This window comes from Loxodonta africana, chromosome 24 (assembly GCF_030014295.1).
Source record: "Loxodonta africana isolate mLoxAfr1 chromosome 24, mLoxAfr1.hap2, whole genome shotgun sequence".
Lineage (NCBI taxonomy): Eukaryota > Metazoa > Chordata > Mammalia > Proboscidea > Elephantidae > Loxodonta > Loxodonta africana.
In genome coordinates, this window is record NC_087365.1 from 36967890 (window position 1) to 36987382 (window position 19493).

At 39.2% G+C, this 19493-nt stretch overlaps 1 protein-coding gene across 1 annotated transcript in view; it reads left to right on the top strand.

Annotated features, from left to right (window-relative positions):
* CTNNBL1 (catenin beta like 1) overlaps positions 1 to 19493 on the top strand; it is a 221218-nt gene that overhangs the window by 91820 nt on the left and 109905 nt on the right. Inside the window, exons 7-10 of the mRNA XM_010591671.3 lie at positions 407 to 498; positions 9552 to 9624; positions 9850 to 9908; positions 11569 to 11717. Coding sequence (XP_010589973.1) covers positions 407 to 498; positions 9552 to 9624; positions 9850 to 9908; positions 11569 to 11717 — 373 coding nt within the window. The remainder of the gene's footprint in view (positions 1 to 406; positions 499 to 9551; positions 9625 to 9849; positions 9909 to 11568; positions 11718 to 19493) is intronic.

Genomic DNA, 19493 nt, shown 5'->3' on the forward strand with positions numbered 1-19493 from the left:
GGGGGTTTGCAACAGTTTTTTGGGGGTTTGCATTTTTCCTTTCTCTTTAGTTACAGGCCTCTGGGACTTCAATACAGTGGGGACTAAGAGAGCTTTCTTGAGCAGATATGGACCCTTTTGTATGTCCTAGTTTTGTTCCCTGTCAGCATAGAAATTTACCACATATTCCTTAAGTGACTTCCATCAGTTACAGTTATGAGTTTTACTTGTAAAATGTAACATAACTCGAAGAAAAAAAAAAAACAATAGCAACTCCCTGGTTCATCTAAAAATGGCAACACAGCATCTGGCTGGGAGGGACACGGGGAAATGGGAAGAGGAATACGATGCATGTCATGGGAAGAAAGCTTGTTGCAGCTGGCAACAAAGTGGCCATCCTACATGACTGGTGTCTGTCTCCCTTCAGCTATTGTGGAAAACATGGCTGAGTTCCGGCCCGAGGTGTGTGCGGAGGCAGCCCAGCAGGGTCTTCTGCAGTGGTTGCTGAAGAGGCTGAAGGTAAGTGTGGCTTTGTGGGGCTGCAGCGCAGACCTCTTTGCTCTGGATGTGGTTGACCCCGGGCCATATGGTCTAGTTTGGGAATCTTTTGGTACCTCTTACTTTGCTTTTCTTTTTTTGTTTGTTTATTGTAAAGGAAGGGATTTTAAAAATAGCCTTCAGTATTTCTGAAAATAATATAAACGTTGTAAATACAAACAAATCCATATGCTGTGGAAGGTATAAAAGTGAAAGTTCCCATCTTCTGAGCCCTTCCACTTCTACTTCCTGGAGATAGGCACTGTTGATATTTTATCTGTCCTTTCAGAGGTTTTCTGTGCAGATAGCAGAGTGTGTTTGTATGTGTGTGTGTGTTTGACAAACAGAATTATACCATGCTTTGTTGCAGCTTGGTTTTTTCCCTGAACTAATGGCCCGCTAGTGTTCTATTGTCTGGATGTACCAAAATTAATTTAACAATTTCCCAGTTTATAATAGTTTTTCACTGTCATAAACAATGCTGCAGAGAATATCCTCGTAGACACACACACTCTTTTTTCTTCCACACTTATCTAATTTACTTGTAGGATAAATTTCTAGAAGTAAAATTGATAGGTCAGAGAGTATGCATATTGAAATTTTTGGTAATATTGAAAAATTTTCCTCCAAAAGGCTGATTTGAAAGTATCTGTTTCCTTCTGTGGAAACCCTGGTGGCGTAGTAGTTAAGTGCCATGGCTGCTAAACAAAAGGTCAGCAGTTGGAATCCACCAGGTGCTCCTTGGCATCTCTAGAGGGCAGTTCTACTCTGTCCTATAGGGTCACTATGAGTCAAAATCAACTCGACAGTGTTGGGTTTGGTTTTTTGGTTTGGTTTAGTTCCTTCTATATCTAGCAACATTGGGTATTATCAAACTTCAGATTTCGTTAATCCAATAACAGAAAACTGTTATTTTAATTTGAGATTCTAAAATCCAGTAAAATATATTGGCTTCTAGTTGTTTATTTGCCATTTGTGTACACACATAAGGTCACCACGGGTTGGAGCCAACTCCACAGCAGCTAACAGCAGTGCATCTTTGTTGGCTTCCTTCCGTCATCCACTTTTCTGTAGGGTTGTCCCTTCTCTTTACTTCTTGGTGTCATGCTTTTGATCATAATGCTCTACCACCAGGTAAACGAGGAAAGGGAGAAGCAAGAGCTCTTCCCAAAATAGTTGTAACCAGAGATGTGATGGGAGACGGTTTGGAACTGCTTACATGCTACTGAAATGGTCCTGGGGCAGGCAAGGATTCCTAGCTTTTTTAGTTAGAAGGAGACACTTGTTTGTAGCTAGAATGATTTTCTAAACAGTCATGGCTTGCTGGACTTCAGAGTGTCATAGAGATACAGAAAGTCTGATGTGTATCAGTCATGTTTTTCCCCATTGTCGTAGCAGAGTCAAGAGAAGGCTCTGCAGTACTACCTAAGGTATCATATGCCCTATGATTCTCTCCCTTTCTGACAGTCTAGATCTGCCCCAATCTCCCTTACTGAACCATCTTTTTCCATGAAATCTGAAACATAGACTTATGTAACATATTGACTGGAGGATACTCAGCTAGCCCAGATATTACTGTCAGTGGGAATGGGCACATTTGGCTGGTAGAGTCTGAACCTGTCACATAGTTCAGTGGACTGTAGTCCCCCTTCCCCCCTGCCTTTCCTCTCGGTCCTGTAGCTAGCTGGTGGTTAATTCATGCGTTGTCATCTTTGCAACTTCCTTCATCACCCTAGATGTCCTTTGGTTTTGGAGCTGGTCTTGTTTCCCCAGGTAGTTCCTTTCATGTTGCCTAAGCTGAGTTTCATCTTCCTGTGCTTGACACATTTTTTATTATTCAAACCCTTGAGACATTTTGGGAGTGAGGATTGGGGGAGAAGAAAGTAGAACACAGAGTTTTTAGGAATGGGCTAGATGGCAGGGACCTGAGTTGTTGGTGGGGTGGCCACAGGCTGGGACCCCAGCTTTAAAATATATGAAATAATCCAATAGTTTTTGTTGCTGTGAAGTCAGGACAAATTTTTCTCAGTTACTTGAGACCGGCTACTGATTTCAAGCATCTCTCAAGGATCCTTCATTAAACCAGAATGTAAAACCTCTTCTGTCTTTTGAAAGGTGTTAAAACTTGCCAAAGTCTTCAGAATTTAACTGTCTTTTGGAATTGCTAACATAGGGAAGGAAATTGACACCTTTGGGTGTTTGGCTTGGATTCCGTTACCGTTACGATCATAATAAAGCAGGCGCATTGATAGTCCAGCAAGCTATTGGCTCTTGCCTTTTAGCCATAGAGTCTAGTGTCTCTAAAATGATTTTTTAAGGTTCTGAGGTATTTAAACATTAAAGTGCTGTTTGGTTATTTTACTAGTAAGTGAGTGCCCTTAGAAATATGCTGCCCAGAACATTAATGAAAAAATGCCCTCCTTAAGGGCGAAGCCAGCAAGAAAGCGTGACTTCAAAAGTAGTGCCTTGCTCTTATTTCTCATAATCTGGGCAAGTGCTTGTTATAATCTTGAATTTTCTTTTTTTAATCATAAGCACCATGGTGCAGCAGACAGAATTTCGAACCCAGATCCTGACTTTTCCCCTTCTTAGCTTTGTAACCGTAGGCAGTGATCCCATAACTTGCCTGGGATCATATTCCCTGCCTTTCCAGTCTCACAGGGTTAATGTGAAGTTCAAATGTGATAATGCTTTTTAATTGTAAAGGTCTGTAGAGCAGTTGTTTTCAGCTGGGGTTTGTATTAGGAGCACCTGTGGAGCTTTAAAGGTAATACACATTCCCAAACCCTACCCAGACCTACTGTCCCCATCTCTGGTGTTGGTATATTTTAGAAAAATCCCACATGTGATTCCCAGACTGATTTAAAGTTCCATTTTCAGTATGTCATTCCCTATTCAAGAACCTCCCTGCAGTGATGCTAAATGTCCTCTATATCAGATCCCACCTTCTTTGCCTATTTTTTTTAAAGCCCCCTTAACTTGGCCCAGTCTGCCCCCTCCACTTCTCAATTTTGAAACATTGGCCTTAGAACCTTTCAGACACTGCTTTTACCTGCCCCCTGTTCTGCAAAGGTCACGATTATTTTGACCTTCATGTCTTTGTTCATGCTGCTCCCTCTACCAGGAATGACTCTTTTCTTCCTTATTTCTAAATTATACACAACCTTCATGAGCCAGCTGACATCCCTAGTCTGCCATGTGCCCTCCGTCATTTGGCATAGAAGTTTAGCACTGAAAGAAAAATTATGTTTTATTGTAGATAAAAAATTAAAAATTGAGACCTAGATTAAGTGCCTTGCCCACACCCATACAGCTAGTTAGATATAGAGCTGGAATTAAAGCCCAAGCCTCTGGAATTTTTCTCACGTACCCTTTCCACAGGACCTCTTTGTACCCCCCGCCAGCCTATACTGCCCTCTTTCTTTCCAAAAAATCAACCACTTCATTTTTTCCTGATGGTTCTCTTGTGGCAGTTGGTAAATGTGGGTTCAAATATATACCGTACCTGTGACTGTGACACCGTCTTGGAGCATCTCTTCTTCATCTGTAAAGTGGAGATAGTACCATTACCTGGCAGATTTTCATATTATTATGTGTACCTCCCTCCCCCTCCAAAAAAAAAAAAAATCCTTAAATTCCTTAAGAGCAAAGACATTCAATCATATCTCCACCTCATCGTAATGGTTCTGAAAGTGTGGTTCCCAGGCCAGCAGCATCAGCATCACCTGGCAACTTGTTACAAATGCACATTTTGGGGCCTGCCCCAGACACACTAATTCCATCAAGTGGGGAATCTGTGTTTTAACAACCCCCCCCTCCAGGTGACTCTGATGCATGATAAAGACTGAGAACGCTGTCCTAGAATGTTTACGTCTAGCTTGCTCAGTAACTGATTATCATGTATTTATTCAATAATCCTTGAATAAGTGTGCGGCACATTGGTGACAGGCATTTTAGTCTTGTATTTCTCCTTTTTGTGCTGGGAGTCTAGCAGTATATAGACATACTCATGGGTGTCATCACCCACCAAATGACACCTCATTGTCTTTCTAATAAGGGAGAAACCCCTAGTAGATGATTGTATTAAATGGATTAACAGGTAAGCAGATAGCAGTAGTGTGAGGGGCACTGCATCAATGTTCATTTTTTATGGGGAATACAACTTATTAGGATATTGTGTACTATTGAAAATAACACCAAAACCAAAACAATTTTATTTTTCTTTTCTAAAGAAACAAAATTACATGTCTCCCCTTTTCTTCCCAGTTAATTCATGCTTCAAAAACTGTTGGAATGTTCAGCATATGAATTAATGAATTGAGAACTGGCTAAGTTATGTTACATGTACAACTGGTTGACGCTAAGTCCTTAGCCTCTTATGACCACGGGCTGAGACTTTGCCTTGCACAATCTGTTGTAACAGTTGTACAGGGCTATAGATATGTCTGAACCTGCCCTGTGTGTTCCAGGTACCAGAGATGAGCTGCAGAAATAACCTGTAGTTTCTGGCTGCGGGTGGTAGCATAATTGTTTTGTACTTTCCAAAGAAGCAGCAGCTCCCCAAAAGGTGAAGTTTAATTTTATTCAGGGCTGGTACATGCTGAGTACAGACCTATGCTTGACTCTGTAATTACTCTGATCACTGAAAAACATAGGATCACCAGGCTCCTTGTAGAAGAGAGTCCCACAAGCTCCAAGACCCAGTGGTTAACTCTGCAAACTCCAAGAGACTGTACCTGCCAAACGAATTCTCCTTTCTCCTGATTTTCACTGAATGTCTTTACAACCTGGCAGTTTGGTGTTGTACAAGCTTGGAGGTGGTCATCTCTGGCTGAGATTTAAACAGAAGTAAAATTTCTTTGGTGACCTTTGTCTTTAGCAAGACATGAAAGATTGTTCTTTTCCATTCCTACCTGGCCTAGTTTCTTTTATTTGTTTTCCACTGGTTTAAAATGTTTGGTTGTCATCATCATCACTAAGTTTTTCCCCTCTAATAGGAGTTTCATATATTGACCCCCACGATGTGCAGAGTGTTGTTCTTGATGCCTTCCGTATGTTATTTCTGGTTCTCATAAACAACCCTGTCAAGTGGATGGTGCTATCCCCAGTTTACAGAGGAGGAAAGAATCCCAGAGAGGGGAAACACCTTGTCCAAACCACGTGTGGAAGAGCCAGTGAGAGTCAGGCCTGGATACCTTCTCTCCCTCTTGCCAAGCTGCTTCATATCTAGCAGCCCATCCCTGTCATTCTGAAGCATTGCAGGACTCAGTGTTTGAGGGTCACAGGGCCTAATCATTCCCTTTCCTGACTAGATTCCTCCTTCATGCCAATTTTTCAATCAGAGGGCCTATATTGTAGGAAAAAAGTGATGGGATTATGATTTTGATTTAAAGAAATTTGCTTTAGGCATACTGGGAACTCTTTCAATTGTCACATGACAAAAGCTGGAGATTGCCTAGGGGAACCAGGAATTTTTAATAGGGAGATCTCACCTGTTGGGAGCCTGTTATGTGTAGATGGTTCATTTAATACAACAACTGCATGAGGAAGATATTTATTCTCATTAACATAAGAGGAATCTGCTTAGAGAGTTAAGAGTAACTTGGCCAAGATCACATAGTGGATGACTGTTTAGGCTGAGATTCTAATCCAGATACTCCTGATTCCAGTCATCAAAAAAGCTTTCAGTTCCTGCTGTATGCTAGGTACTTCCGTATTACTTAATTTTCATAGTAACTCTTCAAAGTAGGTGTTGTTCTATTTTTTCCACTTTACGGTTGAGGCGACTGAGACTAAGAAATATTGCAGTACCTAGGTCGTAGATTCCCAAACACTCTCAGTTCATGGTGCTCTTAGTGCTGCAGTAATTTTGTTTTTGCAGCACCCCTATGCCAAAACATACGTAACAGTCCCATTTATTAACTTAATAAGTATTTGTGTCTTAATAATTTGGTAGCCATTTGAAAAAAATAATACATATAAATTGAAAGAAACAATATTTTTATTTCGTTCTTAAATTCCACAGTTACTTACTAATGGATGTATGTGCTTTTTCGGTACTCCACCACTTCTCAACCTTCAGAATCAGATTGAACACCGCTGCCTTTATTCCTGTTCTATACTGATTTTGACACAGTTCTTTTATGACAGCTGCCACCAACACCCAGCTTCACAGAGATATGACGTGAGCAGAAGAAATGCACCTCAAGCTAGTAATTAAATTCAGTGTTCAACAATTTCCTCAAAAATTTAAAATACCCTGCAGTGCCTTCGTCAGTTTGTTACAACACCCCAGGTACCTCTGCACACAGGTTGTGAACTCCTGACTTAGGGCCACATAGATAGCAGTGACAAGCTCATGAGTCAAACCTAGGTGTGTCTGTTCCAAGGGCCACGTCCTTTAAAAAAAAAAAAAAAAACTTGATTGTACAACTTAATAGAATTAATTTTAATTCAGTGTAAAATTTTTACATGCTTTGACAGTAGACCAAGTTCATGTCTAATTCTCCTCCGTTTCCTGTGGTGCTGAATTCTGTGTCTTGCATATAGCACGTGCCCAACAAATACGAAAGAAAGAGAAATCTCCCTTATACTTTAGAGACAGAAGTTTATAAAATCAAATAAAGGATAAGAGGCATTGGAGTCAAAGAAAGGCCACTGTTCTAGTTGGCTGATGTCTTTTGGCTTCTTTCATTTAAATAGATCTTGTTTCAAACAAAAACCCTGGCACTTGAAAAGCTGCACAGAAGTTGGTTCCGGCTTAAATCATTTAAAATGTAGTAGCAATACTTGAAACTTAAATAATTTAAGTAATTTCATTAGCAAAATCCCTGATTCTTATGGAGACTCACCCCTGGGCTTTTCTTTCCCCTTTGTGTTTGGATTTTTGTAAAACAGTTTTTCTTAAAGTGAAACACATCACAGATTGCATTTAAGCTGTGGCCGTTATACTGAATTTCTTGTTCCAAGGCCTCAAGCTTGCCCAGGGAGCATACCTTGCAGTCAGCACACGTCAGACCTTCCATTTACAGATCTTTTAACCTAAGAAGGGTTATACCTGGTCAGCCTCCTGAAACCCTGCGGGGCGCACTTAGGCTTGACAAGGAAGACGTGCGCAGAGAACTGAAAAGATGCCGATGCTTCATTAGGGGCCACTCTCCCTCCTAAGTACAAAATCAATGTCCAAACAGAACTGTGAATGGTGCTAAGGTGATGAAGGTGTTAGCTCCAAGATAAACACTTCTCCTGTCCTTTCTAGATACAGAAATTATTTGTCATTTAAAAACCTGGATAGGTAGCAAAGCTGCTGCAGACTCAGTTATTGTCTAGGTGCCTGATTTTAGGGAACATGGGTACCATAAATGAAAACACATCCTGAGGCTTGCTCCTCTCTGTGCACCTTTTTCCAAGGGGCACTGTCGATGGTGAGATACGTGACTCTCACAACTGAAGCAGCATTGAGGATGGCCAGGAAAGATAATCTCTGCAGTAGACGTGGCCCCTGTGGCGCTCCCAAGTAGCAGGGCATGCAGCAGGGAAGGAAAATGTGGGTAGCAATTTGGGTGTTAAAATATTAACACATTTTTGCATATTTAATGCCGTTTCCTTTTTAAATAGTAGGCAGATAATGGCATAGGAACAGACAGGTTTATGATTTCAAATTAATATTTAAGCATTAAAAAAATCCAAAATGAACTGCTTTGTTATAAATACATTCAGTTAATCTAAACAAGAGATTGCTTTCTTTTCAACTTCTCTGATTTGCAGCCTAATTTTATGATTGTAACTTGTGAAAGAAGCTTTGTGATGGGTTTTAGTCTTAAATTTTCAAAACTTGGAATCATTCATCTTGTCAACATTTGAGTACTTACTGCGTGCTGAACAGTAGTCCTGAACTCAAAATGGGGAATTGGGGATGACGTCAGAGAGGAGGTGACATTCATATCTGAGCATTAGGAGTGTGAGAGCCATTGTGCTCATCTGCCATCTATGGTTTTGCTGTACTGTAAGTCCCTGGGTTACAAACATCTGACTTATGGACAACTCATATTTGCCCTTTAATGTTATGTAAATCTGCCTTCCCTTTGAAACAATTGAACGAACCCCGACTCCTAACAATTCTTCATCACAGTCACTTCACTGGCTGCACATGCAGCTTTTAAATTATTGAAGAGGCTTCAAGCCTTTTCTTGCTCTAAAACCAAAACCACTGCATCAAGTAGATTCCAACTCATAGCAACCTTACAGGACAGAGTAGAACTGCCCCATAGGGTTTCCAAGGCTGTAAATCTTTACGGAAGCACACTGTCACATCTTTGTCCCACAAAGCAGCTGGTGGGTTCAAACTGCTGACTTTTTGGTTCACAACCAAGCGCTTTAATCACTGTGCCACCAGGACTCCTTTCTTAGGCTAAAAAGCTATTGCCTTCGACTCCGACTCATAGCGACCCTATAGGACGTAGTAGAACACCCCCACAGGGTTTCCAAGGAGTGGGTGGTGGATTCGAACTGCCACCCTTTTGGTTAGCAGCTGAGCCCTTAGCCACTGTGCCACCAGGGCTCCAGTCTTGCATTAAAAACCAAAAGCCACTGCCATCGAGCCAATTCTGACTCACAGCGACCCTACAGGACAGAGTAGAACTGCCCATTGTATTTCAAAGGAGTGGCTGGTGAATTCTGACTGCCGACCTTTTGGTTAGCAGGCAAACTCTTAACCATTACACCACACAGGGTTTCCCTTGCACTAAAGTAGGGCTAAATAAGAACCATGTGCACCTGTTCCAGCTTACCTACAAATTCTTAAAGACACGCTTAGGAACAGATCTCGTTGGTAACCGAGGGACTGCTTGTGTAGTACTTGAGTCTTGTCTCTTGAGAGTAGAAGCAGACTTTTTAAAAAAGTCCTTAACCTGCTTATTTCCCTTTCTAACTTCTGTGTCTCTCTAACTCAGATCCTAGTACTTATGAAGAATTCATCCTGGGAAAGGAAGCAAGGCCCCTTAACGTTTTTTCTCATTTTTCCTATTTCCCCACAGGCGAAGATGCCTTTCGATGCCAACAAACTGTATTGCAGTGAAGTGCTGGCCATATTGCTCCAGGACAACGATGGTGAGGCTCCCTCTCGGTACTGATATTCTGTTAGAATAGGAGCCAGGCTTGTTTCAGATCATGACAGCAAGCTCTCTTGCCTTTGGCATCCCCTTGCACTCCCTCGTGCTCTCTGTGCAGCTTTTGTACTCTGTCAAGCTGTATTGATTTTGTTTGCTGATGTATCAGTGTTAGACGACTGTTAGCTCCATTTTTTTTTCTTCCTCTATTTTTTTCCCTTTTTAGAAAACAGGGAATTGCTTGGGGAGCTGGATGGAATCGATGTGCTTCTTCAGCAGTTATCCGTGAGTAATTCTTATGCTTCCTGTCTGCCATGAAGATACATGGCCTGGTTTAAATGGGAGGTGGAGCTGGAAATTATGGGAAGGAATAAGCCGCATGGTGCAAGCAAGGTGGAGGTGTGTTGGCAGGTTTGAGGTTACATTGGAGGTACATGGTTTGTCTCCTTTTCTTAGTCATTTGCCTTTAATGACCGGTTGTCACTGTGTATATCTGGTGTGGACTTTCTCAGTCTTCTGATAGAGTATTTGTCAATCTCAGAGAGGTGTGCTTCCTGCCTAAATACATGTTCTTGGGCTAAAAATAGCAAGGTATTTTCAGAGCTGACCCACTCCCAAGATACTCACTTCCTTTCCTTTCGGTTTGCCACTAAAATGGAATCTCTTCATTTAGGGCCAGATACGCTCAAGGAGTACAGGTTCCAATGCAGTGGGCTAGAGGTCACAGAGGAGAGGATAGGAAGGATGTGGTGCTGGAGGCTGCTAGGAGAAATTGGAAATTGCCATTTGCTCACTGTAAGAAATGTAAATCCAGTTGAAATGTTGTTCTGCTGGCATTCTGAAACTGCTGTTAAAATTTCTTCTAACAAACCTCATCTGTGCTACTCCAAAAACAAAACTGAAAATAGATCACTTGGATAAAAACTTAGAGTGTTGGGAATGTTTGAGATGTCAGTTTGCATACAGCCTCCATCTTGGTGCCAGCAGCCCAAGTGCGTGGCTTCTACCCGCAATGTGAGTCTGTTTCCAGTCCTGGGAAGGTGCTTAGTCCTGTTCCTGCCAGATTACTGATCATTTTGGGTACGCATATGTTATTAAAGGGTTTTCCCTTTAGTACGCTGTACATCTTCGGCAAAGACAAAGCTTCTGCTTTAAACTCTTCTTCGCATGATTGAGATCCCACTACTTTGTGAGGCAGTTTGATAGCCCTGATTGTTAGGAAACAATTCCTCATATTGCACCAAGACTTGCCACTCTGGATTGTGATCACTTTTAGAAGGGGAAGGAGCCCTGGTGGCACAGTGGTTAAAGGGCTCGGCTGCCAACCAAAAGGTTGGTGGTTCAAACCCACCCACAAGCTGCTTCATGGGAGAAAAATGTGACAGTCTCCTTCCGTAAAGTTTACAGCCTTGGAAACCCTATGGGGCACTTCTCTGTCTTATAGGGTCACTATGAATCAGAATTGACTCAGCGGCAGTGGGTTTAGAAGGGGAGGAAAGAGGTGTGGTTGGGTTGGTATGTGGTATGAGGTGACTGGCAGAGTTCTGTTTCTTCACCTGGATAGTGGTTTCAGGGCTGTTCACTTTGTTCATGTAGCTGTATGTTTTTTATGGAGCTTATCTGTGTTATATTTTTTAGTAAAAATGGTGTTTTCATTTTGTTTTGTTTTTAATCCATCTCCCTGGAACTGTCAGTTACTTACGGACCCAATGGTCAGTTGAGTGTTTTGGTTTTTTGCATAAGCTGATATCCATTTATTTAATACTTCTGAATCAGAAAGATCAGTTTCTCTGAAGTCGAAACACGAGAATTTTGTTTGGTAATCTTCAGTTTCCTCAGTTGTGGGGTTATCATGGCAGGAGGGCTTTGGAAATTGTTAGGCGATGGCTGATGAAAAGATACTGTCTTATACAGCTCTTTGCTTTCTGCTCTCTTTGCTTGACAGGTGTTTAAAAGACACAATCCCAGCACGGCTGAGGAGCAGGAGATGATGGAGAATCTGTTCGATTCACTCTGTTCCTGCCTAATGCTCAGTTCTAATCGTGAGCGCTTCCTGAAGGGTGAGGGGCTTCAGCTGATGAATCTCATGCTCAGGTATTTCTCTAATCTCCTTGCTCTCTCATCTTTTTTGCCTAACTTCTCACTGTTAGCTTAGATTCAAGAATGTATAGCCATGGTCTTTTATTCTGTTGAGTTCCCTAGGCATATAGAACAATAAAATCTTCGGTTACGAGTGCATGTGCGTGGTCTTTTCTAAATAAGGTTATGTTGTTGTTGTGTGCCGTCGAGTCGATTTCAACTCATAAACCAAAAAAAAAAAACCAAACCCACTGCCGTCAAGTCGGCTCCAACTCGTAGCGACCCTACAGGACAGAATAGAACTGCCCCACAAAGTTTCCAAGGAGTGCCTGGTGGATTTGAACTGCCAGCCTCTTCGTTAGCAGTCATAGCACTTGACCGCTACACCACCAGGGTTTCCTTTCCACTCATAGCTACTCTAAATGACAGAGTAGAACTGCCCCAGAGTAGGATTTCCCAGACTGTAATCTTTACAGGAGCAGATTGCCAGGTCTGTTCTCTCTTGGAGCAGCTGGTGGGTTCAAACTGCCACCCTTTTGATTAACAGCCAAACACTTAATCATTATGCCACCATACTCCTTAAATAAGGTTATAAGGTTATAGTGGGTAAATAAAAAGTATATTTTGGTCTGTTTGTACACTGTTGTTGTGTCAACGGGTAATTTGACCATGCCATTAACCACTCCATTGAAGGGAGATGTTGTCTTTTTGCTCCTTCCCTTAGTGCTTTAGTTTTGGGGAAATCTGGTCATTACCTTCTAAACCCTTATCCCGTGTATTTACATTTTTGTCATCAATATCAGCAGAATATCATTGATTTTTTTTTTCATTTATTTATTCAGTAATGAATTGTACATGTGCTTTGCGCCTAGCATAGGAGATATGAAATGTGCAAAACAGATACAGAACTTTTCTTTGTAGTACTTTCTTTGTTTATTATTTATGCTGTAATTCCTTAGAATTCCTTAAAGTATTTAAAGTGGATATCATGTTAGTATATTTCATAGAATCCTAAAGTTGGAAGCAAAAGGGAGACAGCTTGTCCCCATAACTTTTTTGAGCAATATGGCTTGGAATGGGAGGAGAGAAATAAGCAAAGAGGACAAGGAGTGACCAGAGTGTGATGTAGGGTCAAGAGACAGTTTTTTAATTGAGAAGCACTGGAGTGTGTTAGCGTGGTTGAAAGACTAATCATTATGGAATTATTATTTATGGAAATTATGCCAGAGTTTGCTTTGTTGAAACTCCTGCTCATAAAAACTGATAATTCTGTTAGACTAAGGTTGAAATTTTTTTTAATAAATTTGATATATATCTGTTAAATATAATTTAGAATATAGACCTGCAAAACTGCTGTAAAAACTTTGATAAGGTAATATGTTAAGTGCTAGGCTTACATAGAATTGAATAAGACAGAATTCTTGCCTTCAAGAAGCTAGATACAAAAGCTGCAGCGAAACACAACCCCTCTTTGGATGTTTATTTCCTTCTAGTCTTTTTTTCTAAAATTGTTGTCTTTGTTTTTAACAACTTTTTTAGGCCTACCACACACATAATTTTCTATACTTTTTCTTTTTAAAGTTAGCATTGATATAAGTGTATTGAATGAATAAAGGTTTCTTATACTGTGACATAGTCTTCAAGAGGGTTTTCAATAACTGCTTTTAAAGGGTTTTAAGGCAGTATACTTAGCTTACTTATACTTCTTCAGTTGTTGAAATTGAGGTGATTTTCAGTGTTTTGTTATTATAACAAATTCTACAATGACCATTTTTGTCATTAAAACTATTTTTGTATTGAAGATTATTGAGGTATATATTTTGAAAATACCTTCTCTTTAAAGGCTTGCATGGGGCCAGGATGCAGTGTATGTTTTCATTTATCCAGTGCATACCAGACCTTGGATTGATTGAAAGTCTTCTCTGAGGAATTACTTTTACAAAAAGATTTTTTAAAGTGCTGAGAGGAGCAAGAGAAGTTACTCAGAGGCCTTCAGTGTTCAGCTGATGTTTGCTAGCTTTACTCTCTTGAGTCTTTTGTTTATCTCTTTTGCCCTTTAAATTGCCTGTCCTTTTGTTGAAATGACCTACCTTATCTCAGGCAAATAGCATATAAAGGAAATGCATTTGACTTCTTGAGCCTTCTAACCTTAAAACACTTTGCAAGGGACTTTCTCCTAAACTTCTTAAAGGACTGAACTGCCAGTGTCTTTGGATGGTTGAGTGCAGATATGAAGTGATGCATTCCTGTAGCATATGGCTTGGTAATGTGCAGCAGTGAGGAGGCAAATAGATAACCAGAAATACGGAGTATTCAAACAGAAATGCTAAGGTTCTGGGAGGCTCATTAAAGAGAACTCCAAAAGACTTAGAAAGTGTACCTCTCCAGCATCTCCTAACTTTTCATTTTTGAATGTAGAAGTTACTGTTAGATTTGTTCTTTTGCATTAATTAGCCATATTAGCAGATTCAGCATTTCCTTTTTTGTCTTTCCCATGTTCTTTGTTCTGTGTTTGTTTTTTTTCTTCTTCAGACTCCAAATGGAAATTTTAATTGAAAGGGAATATTTTTTTTCCCCTACTAGATTCATCCTTCCTGATCTTCTGGCAAGAGCTGCCAAGTGGCTGTCTCTCTGTCTAGAGTAGGAAGCCATGACGCTAGAGGTTCAGGAGGATTTCTGTGGTCCTTTCCATTGCCCCTGAATACTAATCTTTACTTCAGTCATGCATCCAACAAGTAAATTCCCTCTAGGAGAGGTGGCAGGGTAATACAGGGTGAAAGAATAGGCTTCAAGATTGAAGTAAATGTGGGTTTGGAACGTAGCTCTTGCACTTAGTAGCTCTGTTATTTTTCCTGAATTACTGTGATTTTTCTGGCCTTCTGACCCTGTTTCTTCATCTGAAAAATGAGGGTAATAATGCCACATTTACAGGGATGTTATGGGAGTTAGAGAGACTATATGTAAAGTATCTGGGACAGTTTTTGGCATATCCTAAGTATGCTGTGTTGAAACACTGATACGGAGACAAGACAGAATCCCAGCCTTCAAGAAGCTCACAGGCTAGTGAGGGAGGCAGACACTAAATAGATGTAGTATTATTTTGTGTAGTAACTGTTAAAATTAAAGTGCCGCTGAGATCTGAAAATACAGATGAGGAGTGCTTAATTTTGTATGTCTATATCCAGTGAATTTTTCCTCATTTTTAATTATCAAGGGAAGGTCACAAATAAGATAGTCATTTATACACATACAAACGATCACATATACATAGATATATATATGTGCGTAAATACATATACTACCCAATTTAGTATTTTTATCAACTTTTTTAGTCATAATTTACATACAATAAATACATCCATTTTAAGCATAGTTTGAATTTTGACAGATGTATTTTGATAGATGTATGTAACATCATTTCTTCCACCACAGTGAAGATATAAGATAGCACTGTCCAACAGAAATATGTGAGCAAGATACGTAATTTCAAGTTTTGTAGCAGCCACATTTAAGAAAGTTGAAAGAAACAGATGAAATTAGTTTTAATGATATATTTTATTTAACCCAGTATATCAAAAGTGATCATTTCAGCATGTAATCAAAATGAAAAGTCATTGTTGAATCAGTGTGTATTTTACAGTTACATCACAATTCAGATGCCAAATTTTCATCTGCATTTAGATTTAATAAAATTTACAGTTGAAAAAGTATATTCACATACCCAAGTTGCTTTCCAGTAACTGAAAAGAATCAGTTTTTTAAATTTAAACATAAAATAATTACTTAAATAAAATTTAAAATTTAGTTCTTCAGTTGCATTAGGCACATTTCACACTTGGTTACTATATTGGAAAACGCATATAGATCATTTTTATCATCTCAAAAAATTCGATTGATCTCATGTCTCTTTTTGTCAGTACTGTACTATCTTTATTATTGCTGTTTTGTAGTAAGTCTTGCAGTCAGGTAATGTGAGTCCAACAACTTTAGCCTTATTTCTCAAAATTGTTTTAAGTAGTCTAGTTCCTTTGCCTTTTTATATAAATTTTAAAATCAGCCTGTCAGTTTCTACAAAAACTCTGCTGCAGTTTTGATTGGAATTACGTTGACTCTATGATCATTTTGGGTAGAGTAGACATCTTCTCAGTAGTGAGTCTTCCAATCCATGAACATGGTATATTTCTCCATTTATTTAGGTCTTTGATTTCTTTAATCAGCATTCTAATATTTCTTAAGACAATTTAATATTTTATATTTTTCCTAGAAATTTATTGATTTTATGCAGACTTTCAATTATATAAATTGTCCTTGTATTCTTATCATTCTTTTTCAGATCTTCCATTTTATTTCCTCTTTTTGATTTTTTTATACTTTTTGTCCCTTTTTTTATTCCTAATGTTATATATTTAAATTTAGCTTTTTCCCTCAATCTAACGTGTTAGAAGTGATTATGATGTTTTTGTTTTATTGGGAAGGCATCTCTTCGTATAGATCCAGCTCTTGATTTTATATTAAAGTTTGGTATTTTATTTGTTTGTACACTTTTTTGTCTTTCTCCCCATGATTTTCTGCCTTTTAATTCCTTTTTTCTACTCTCTTTCCATTTATTTCGTTGCCCTTTTCCCAAACTTCTGAGTTGAATGCTTAATGCTTTAAAGAAACATTCCTTTTGTTTAAAGATATTTTAAGGCTAAAAATTTCCTCTTAATAATTGCTTTAGTAGGCTTGCTTTCTAACAGAAAATACAGGTTATGAAATATCTGCTTTTCCAAATTGGAGATTTTATTTGTGGGCCTTGTACCTGGCTGTTGTTCTTGGGTGCCATCAAGTTGATTCTAATTCATAACAACCCCATGAAACAGCGTAGAACTGCCCATAGGATTTTCTTGGCTGTAATATTTGCTGGAGCAGATCGCCAGGTCTTTATACTGCAGAGCCACTGGGTGGGTTTGAATCTCAAACCTTTTGGTTAGCAGCTGAGCACTTAACTGTCTAGTTTTTATAAATATTCCATGGACATTTGAGTAGAATTTGTGTTTCTAGGATGTAAAGTGCTATAAGTATCTCCTAAATTAATTTTATAAATATATTCAGCTCTTCTGCATCCTCTTTGTTTGTTTGACTCATTTGTCGAATTCTAAAAGAAGTATTAGTATCACTATAGTTGAGGATTTTTTCCCCTGTTTCTTCTTGAAATTTTTCCTTGTTATATTCTAACTGTGTTGTTCAGCAAGTAAATGCTAATTACTTTTATCTTAATCTTGGATTGGCAATATAAAATAGCCCTCATTATTCCATGTAGTAAACTTGTTTTGAATCCTTTAATAATTTTGTATTTATCTAGGGTATCCTTTCACATCACTTTATCATTAGCTTTTTATGTCATTTTTTTGTTACGTGTGACTCTTGTTAAGTGTGTATAGCTTTTTTAAAACCTAATGTGAACGTTTTTCTTTAAGTAGATGAAATTGTGACTTTTGTTAAGAGCATATAGTTGTTTGTTTTTAGTCTAATGTGACAGTTTGTCTTAGTAGCTGACTTTAGCCTATTTGCTTTTATTGTAATGACTGTTATATTTGGCCGTTTTCCTCTCTGTTTATTGTGTTCTTATGATTTCTTTGATGGTTTGGTTTGGTTTTTTCATGTATTTTTTGTCTCTTTCATTGTATGTTTTTCTTCTGCGGAGATGTGGAAATTATTTCTTTTCTACTAGTGACTACCTTTTTAAAAACTGAAACTTTATTTCTTTGTATACATTCGAAATAGTATCAGGTCTCTTCAAGATATGGCTGCTGCCGAATTCTCCTATTGCCATCTCTCTCATTCTCCCCTTTCCATACATTTACATTTTATTCTCTAAACCAAATTATTTTAGATTCCTTAACACATTTCATTATTTTCTCTTTAAGCAGCCTTCTGCTCCTGTGTTACCTCTCCCAAACCTGTCCTTGCCCGCCACCCCTAAAATGTTGGGGGTTGGCTTCTTCACTGCTGTAGCATCCTTTGCTTACCTTTATCAGAGAACTCATCACCTTGTAAGGTAATCATCTGTTTGTCTACGTCTCTGACTGTACTGTAAGATCTTCGAGGGCAGAAACCAGCTTTTCTTCCTTTTGTATCCTCAATACCTAACAACAGATACACTTTAGACCTTCAGTAAATATTTGCTAAGTGAATGAGAGAATCTGAGAAACATTTTTTTGCTATTTAAAATCACTGGGTCTTAGAATTTCTGGCAAATTCCATAGATAGAACCAAAGAAAGTAGAGTGACTTATTAGAACCCATGTAGCTCAGGACTGAGTCTCCTGCCTGAATATATTTAGTCGTATATTTCTCTATCAAATTTTTAGTGCATGATATAGAGAGCACAGAATGGGTCACAGGGTAGTTGTGAACCTGATCTTCAGGGGTTAAGGGAGGCTGGAATAGGAGTCAGCTCTAGTCCTGGGTTTGTTGCCCTTGGCAGCTCCGTTTAGAAGCCAACACAAGTGTCTGTTCTTCAATTTATTCCCCTTTGGGGCACTTGAACCTCTCAACAACAACAACTTTTTTGTTATTGTTTTGTTTTGCTTTACATTACGCTTTTATTTTGCTTTAAGCAGAAACTGTGCTGCATTAAAATTTTCAGATAGCAGCATGTACTTTTTGTGTGTGTGTTTTAGGTGAAAGTTTACAGTACAAATTAGTTTGTCATTCAAAAATTTATACACAATTTATCTTGTGACATTGGTTACAATCCCTACAGTGTGTCAGCACTTTCCCCCTTTCCCTTTACACCATGGCTTCCCCGTGTCCATTTGTCTAGGTTTCCTGCTCCTTCCTTCCTTCTCATCTTTGCTATTGGGTATGTGTTGCCCATTTGGCCTGGTATACTTGATTGAACTAAGAAGCATGTTCCTCATGTGTGTTATTTGTTTTATAGGCCTGTCTGATCTTTGACTGAAAGATAGACTTCAGGAATGGCTTCAGTTCTGAGTTAGGAGGGTTTCAAGAGGCCATAGTCTCGGGGTTCCCTCAGTGTCTGTCAGACCAGTAACTCTAGTCTTTTCTTGTGAATTTGAGTTTTGTTATACATTTTTCTCCTGCTCTGTCTGGAGCCCTCTACTCTGATCCCTGTTAGAATGGTCGGTGGTGGTAGCTGGGCACCATCTAGTTCTTCTGGGCTCAGGCTGGTGGAGGCTGTGGTTCATGTGGTCCTTTAGTCCTTGGACTGGTATTTTCCTTCCATCTTTGGTTTTCTTCATTCTCCTTTGCTCCAAGTGTGATGGGATGAGTAGATGTATTTTAGATGGCCATTTGCAAGCTTTTAAAACCCCAGACGCTACTTACCAAAGTAGGGTATAGAACATTCTCTTTATGAACTGTTATGCCAATTGACCTAGATATCCCCTGAGACCATAGTCTGCAGCCCTCAGCCTCAGTCACTCAGTCTCTCAAGGTGTTTGGATGTGTCTAGGAAGCTTCTTTGGCTTTGCCTTGGTTGAGTTGTACTGACTTCCCCTACATTGTGTGTTGTCTTTCACCAAAGTTAACACTTGTCTACTATCTACTTAGTGATTTCCTCTCCCCTCCCTGTTAACCACCAAAGATTGTTTTTTTTTTTCTGTATGTAAACCTTTTCTTGTTTTTTTTTATAATAGTGGTCTCACACAATATTTGTCCTTTTGTGATTGGTTTATCTCACTCAGCATAATACTCTCCAGATTAGTCCATGTTGTGAGATGTTTCTTGGATTCCTCATTGTTCTTTATTGTTGCATAGCATTCCATTGCGTGTATGTACCATAATT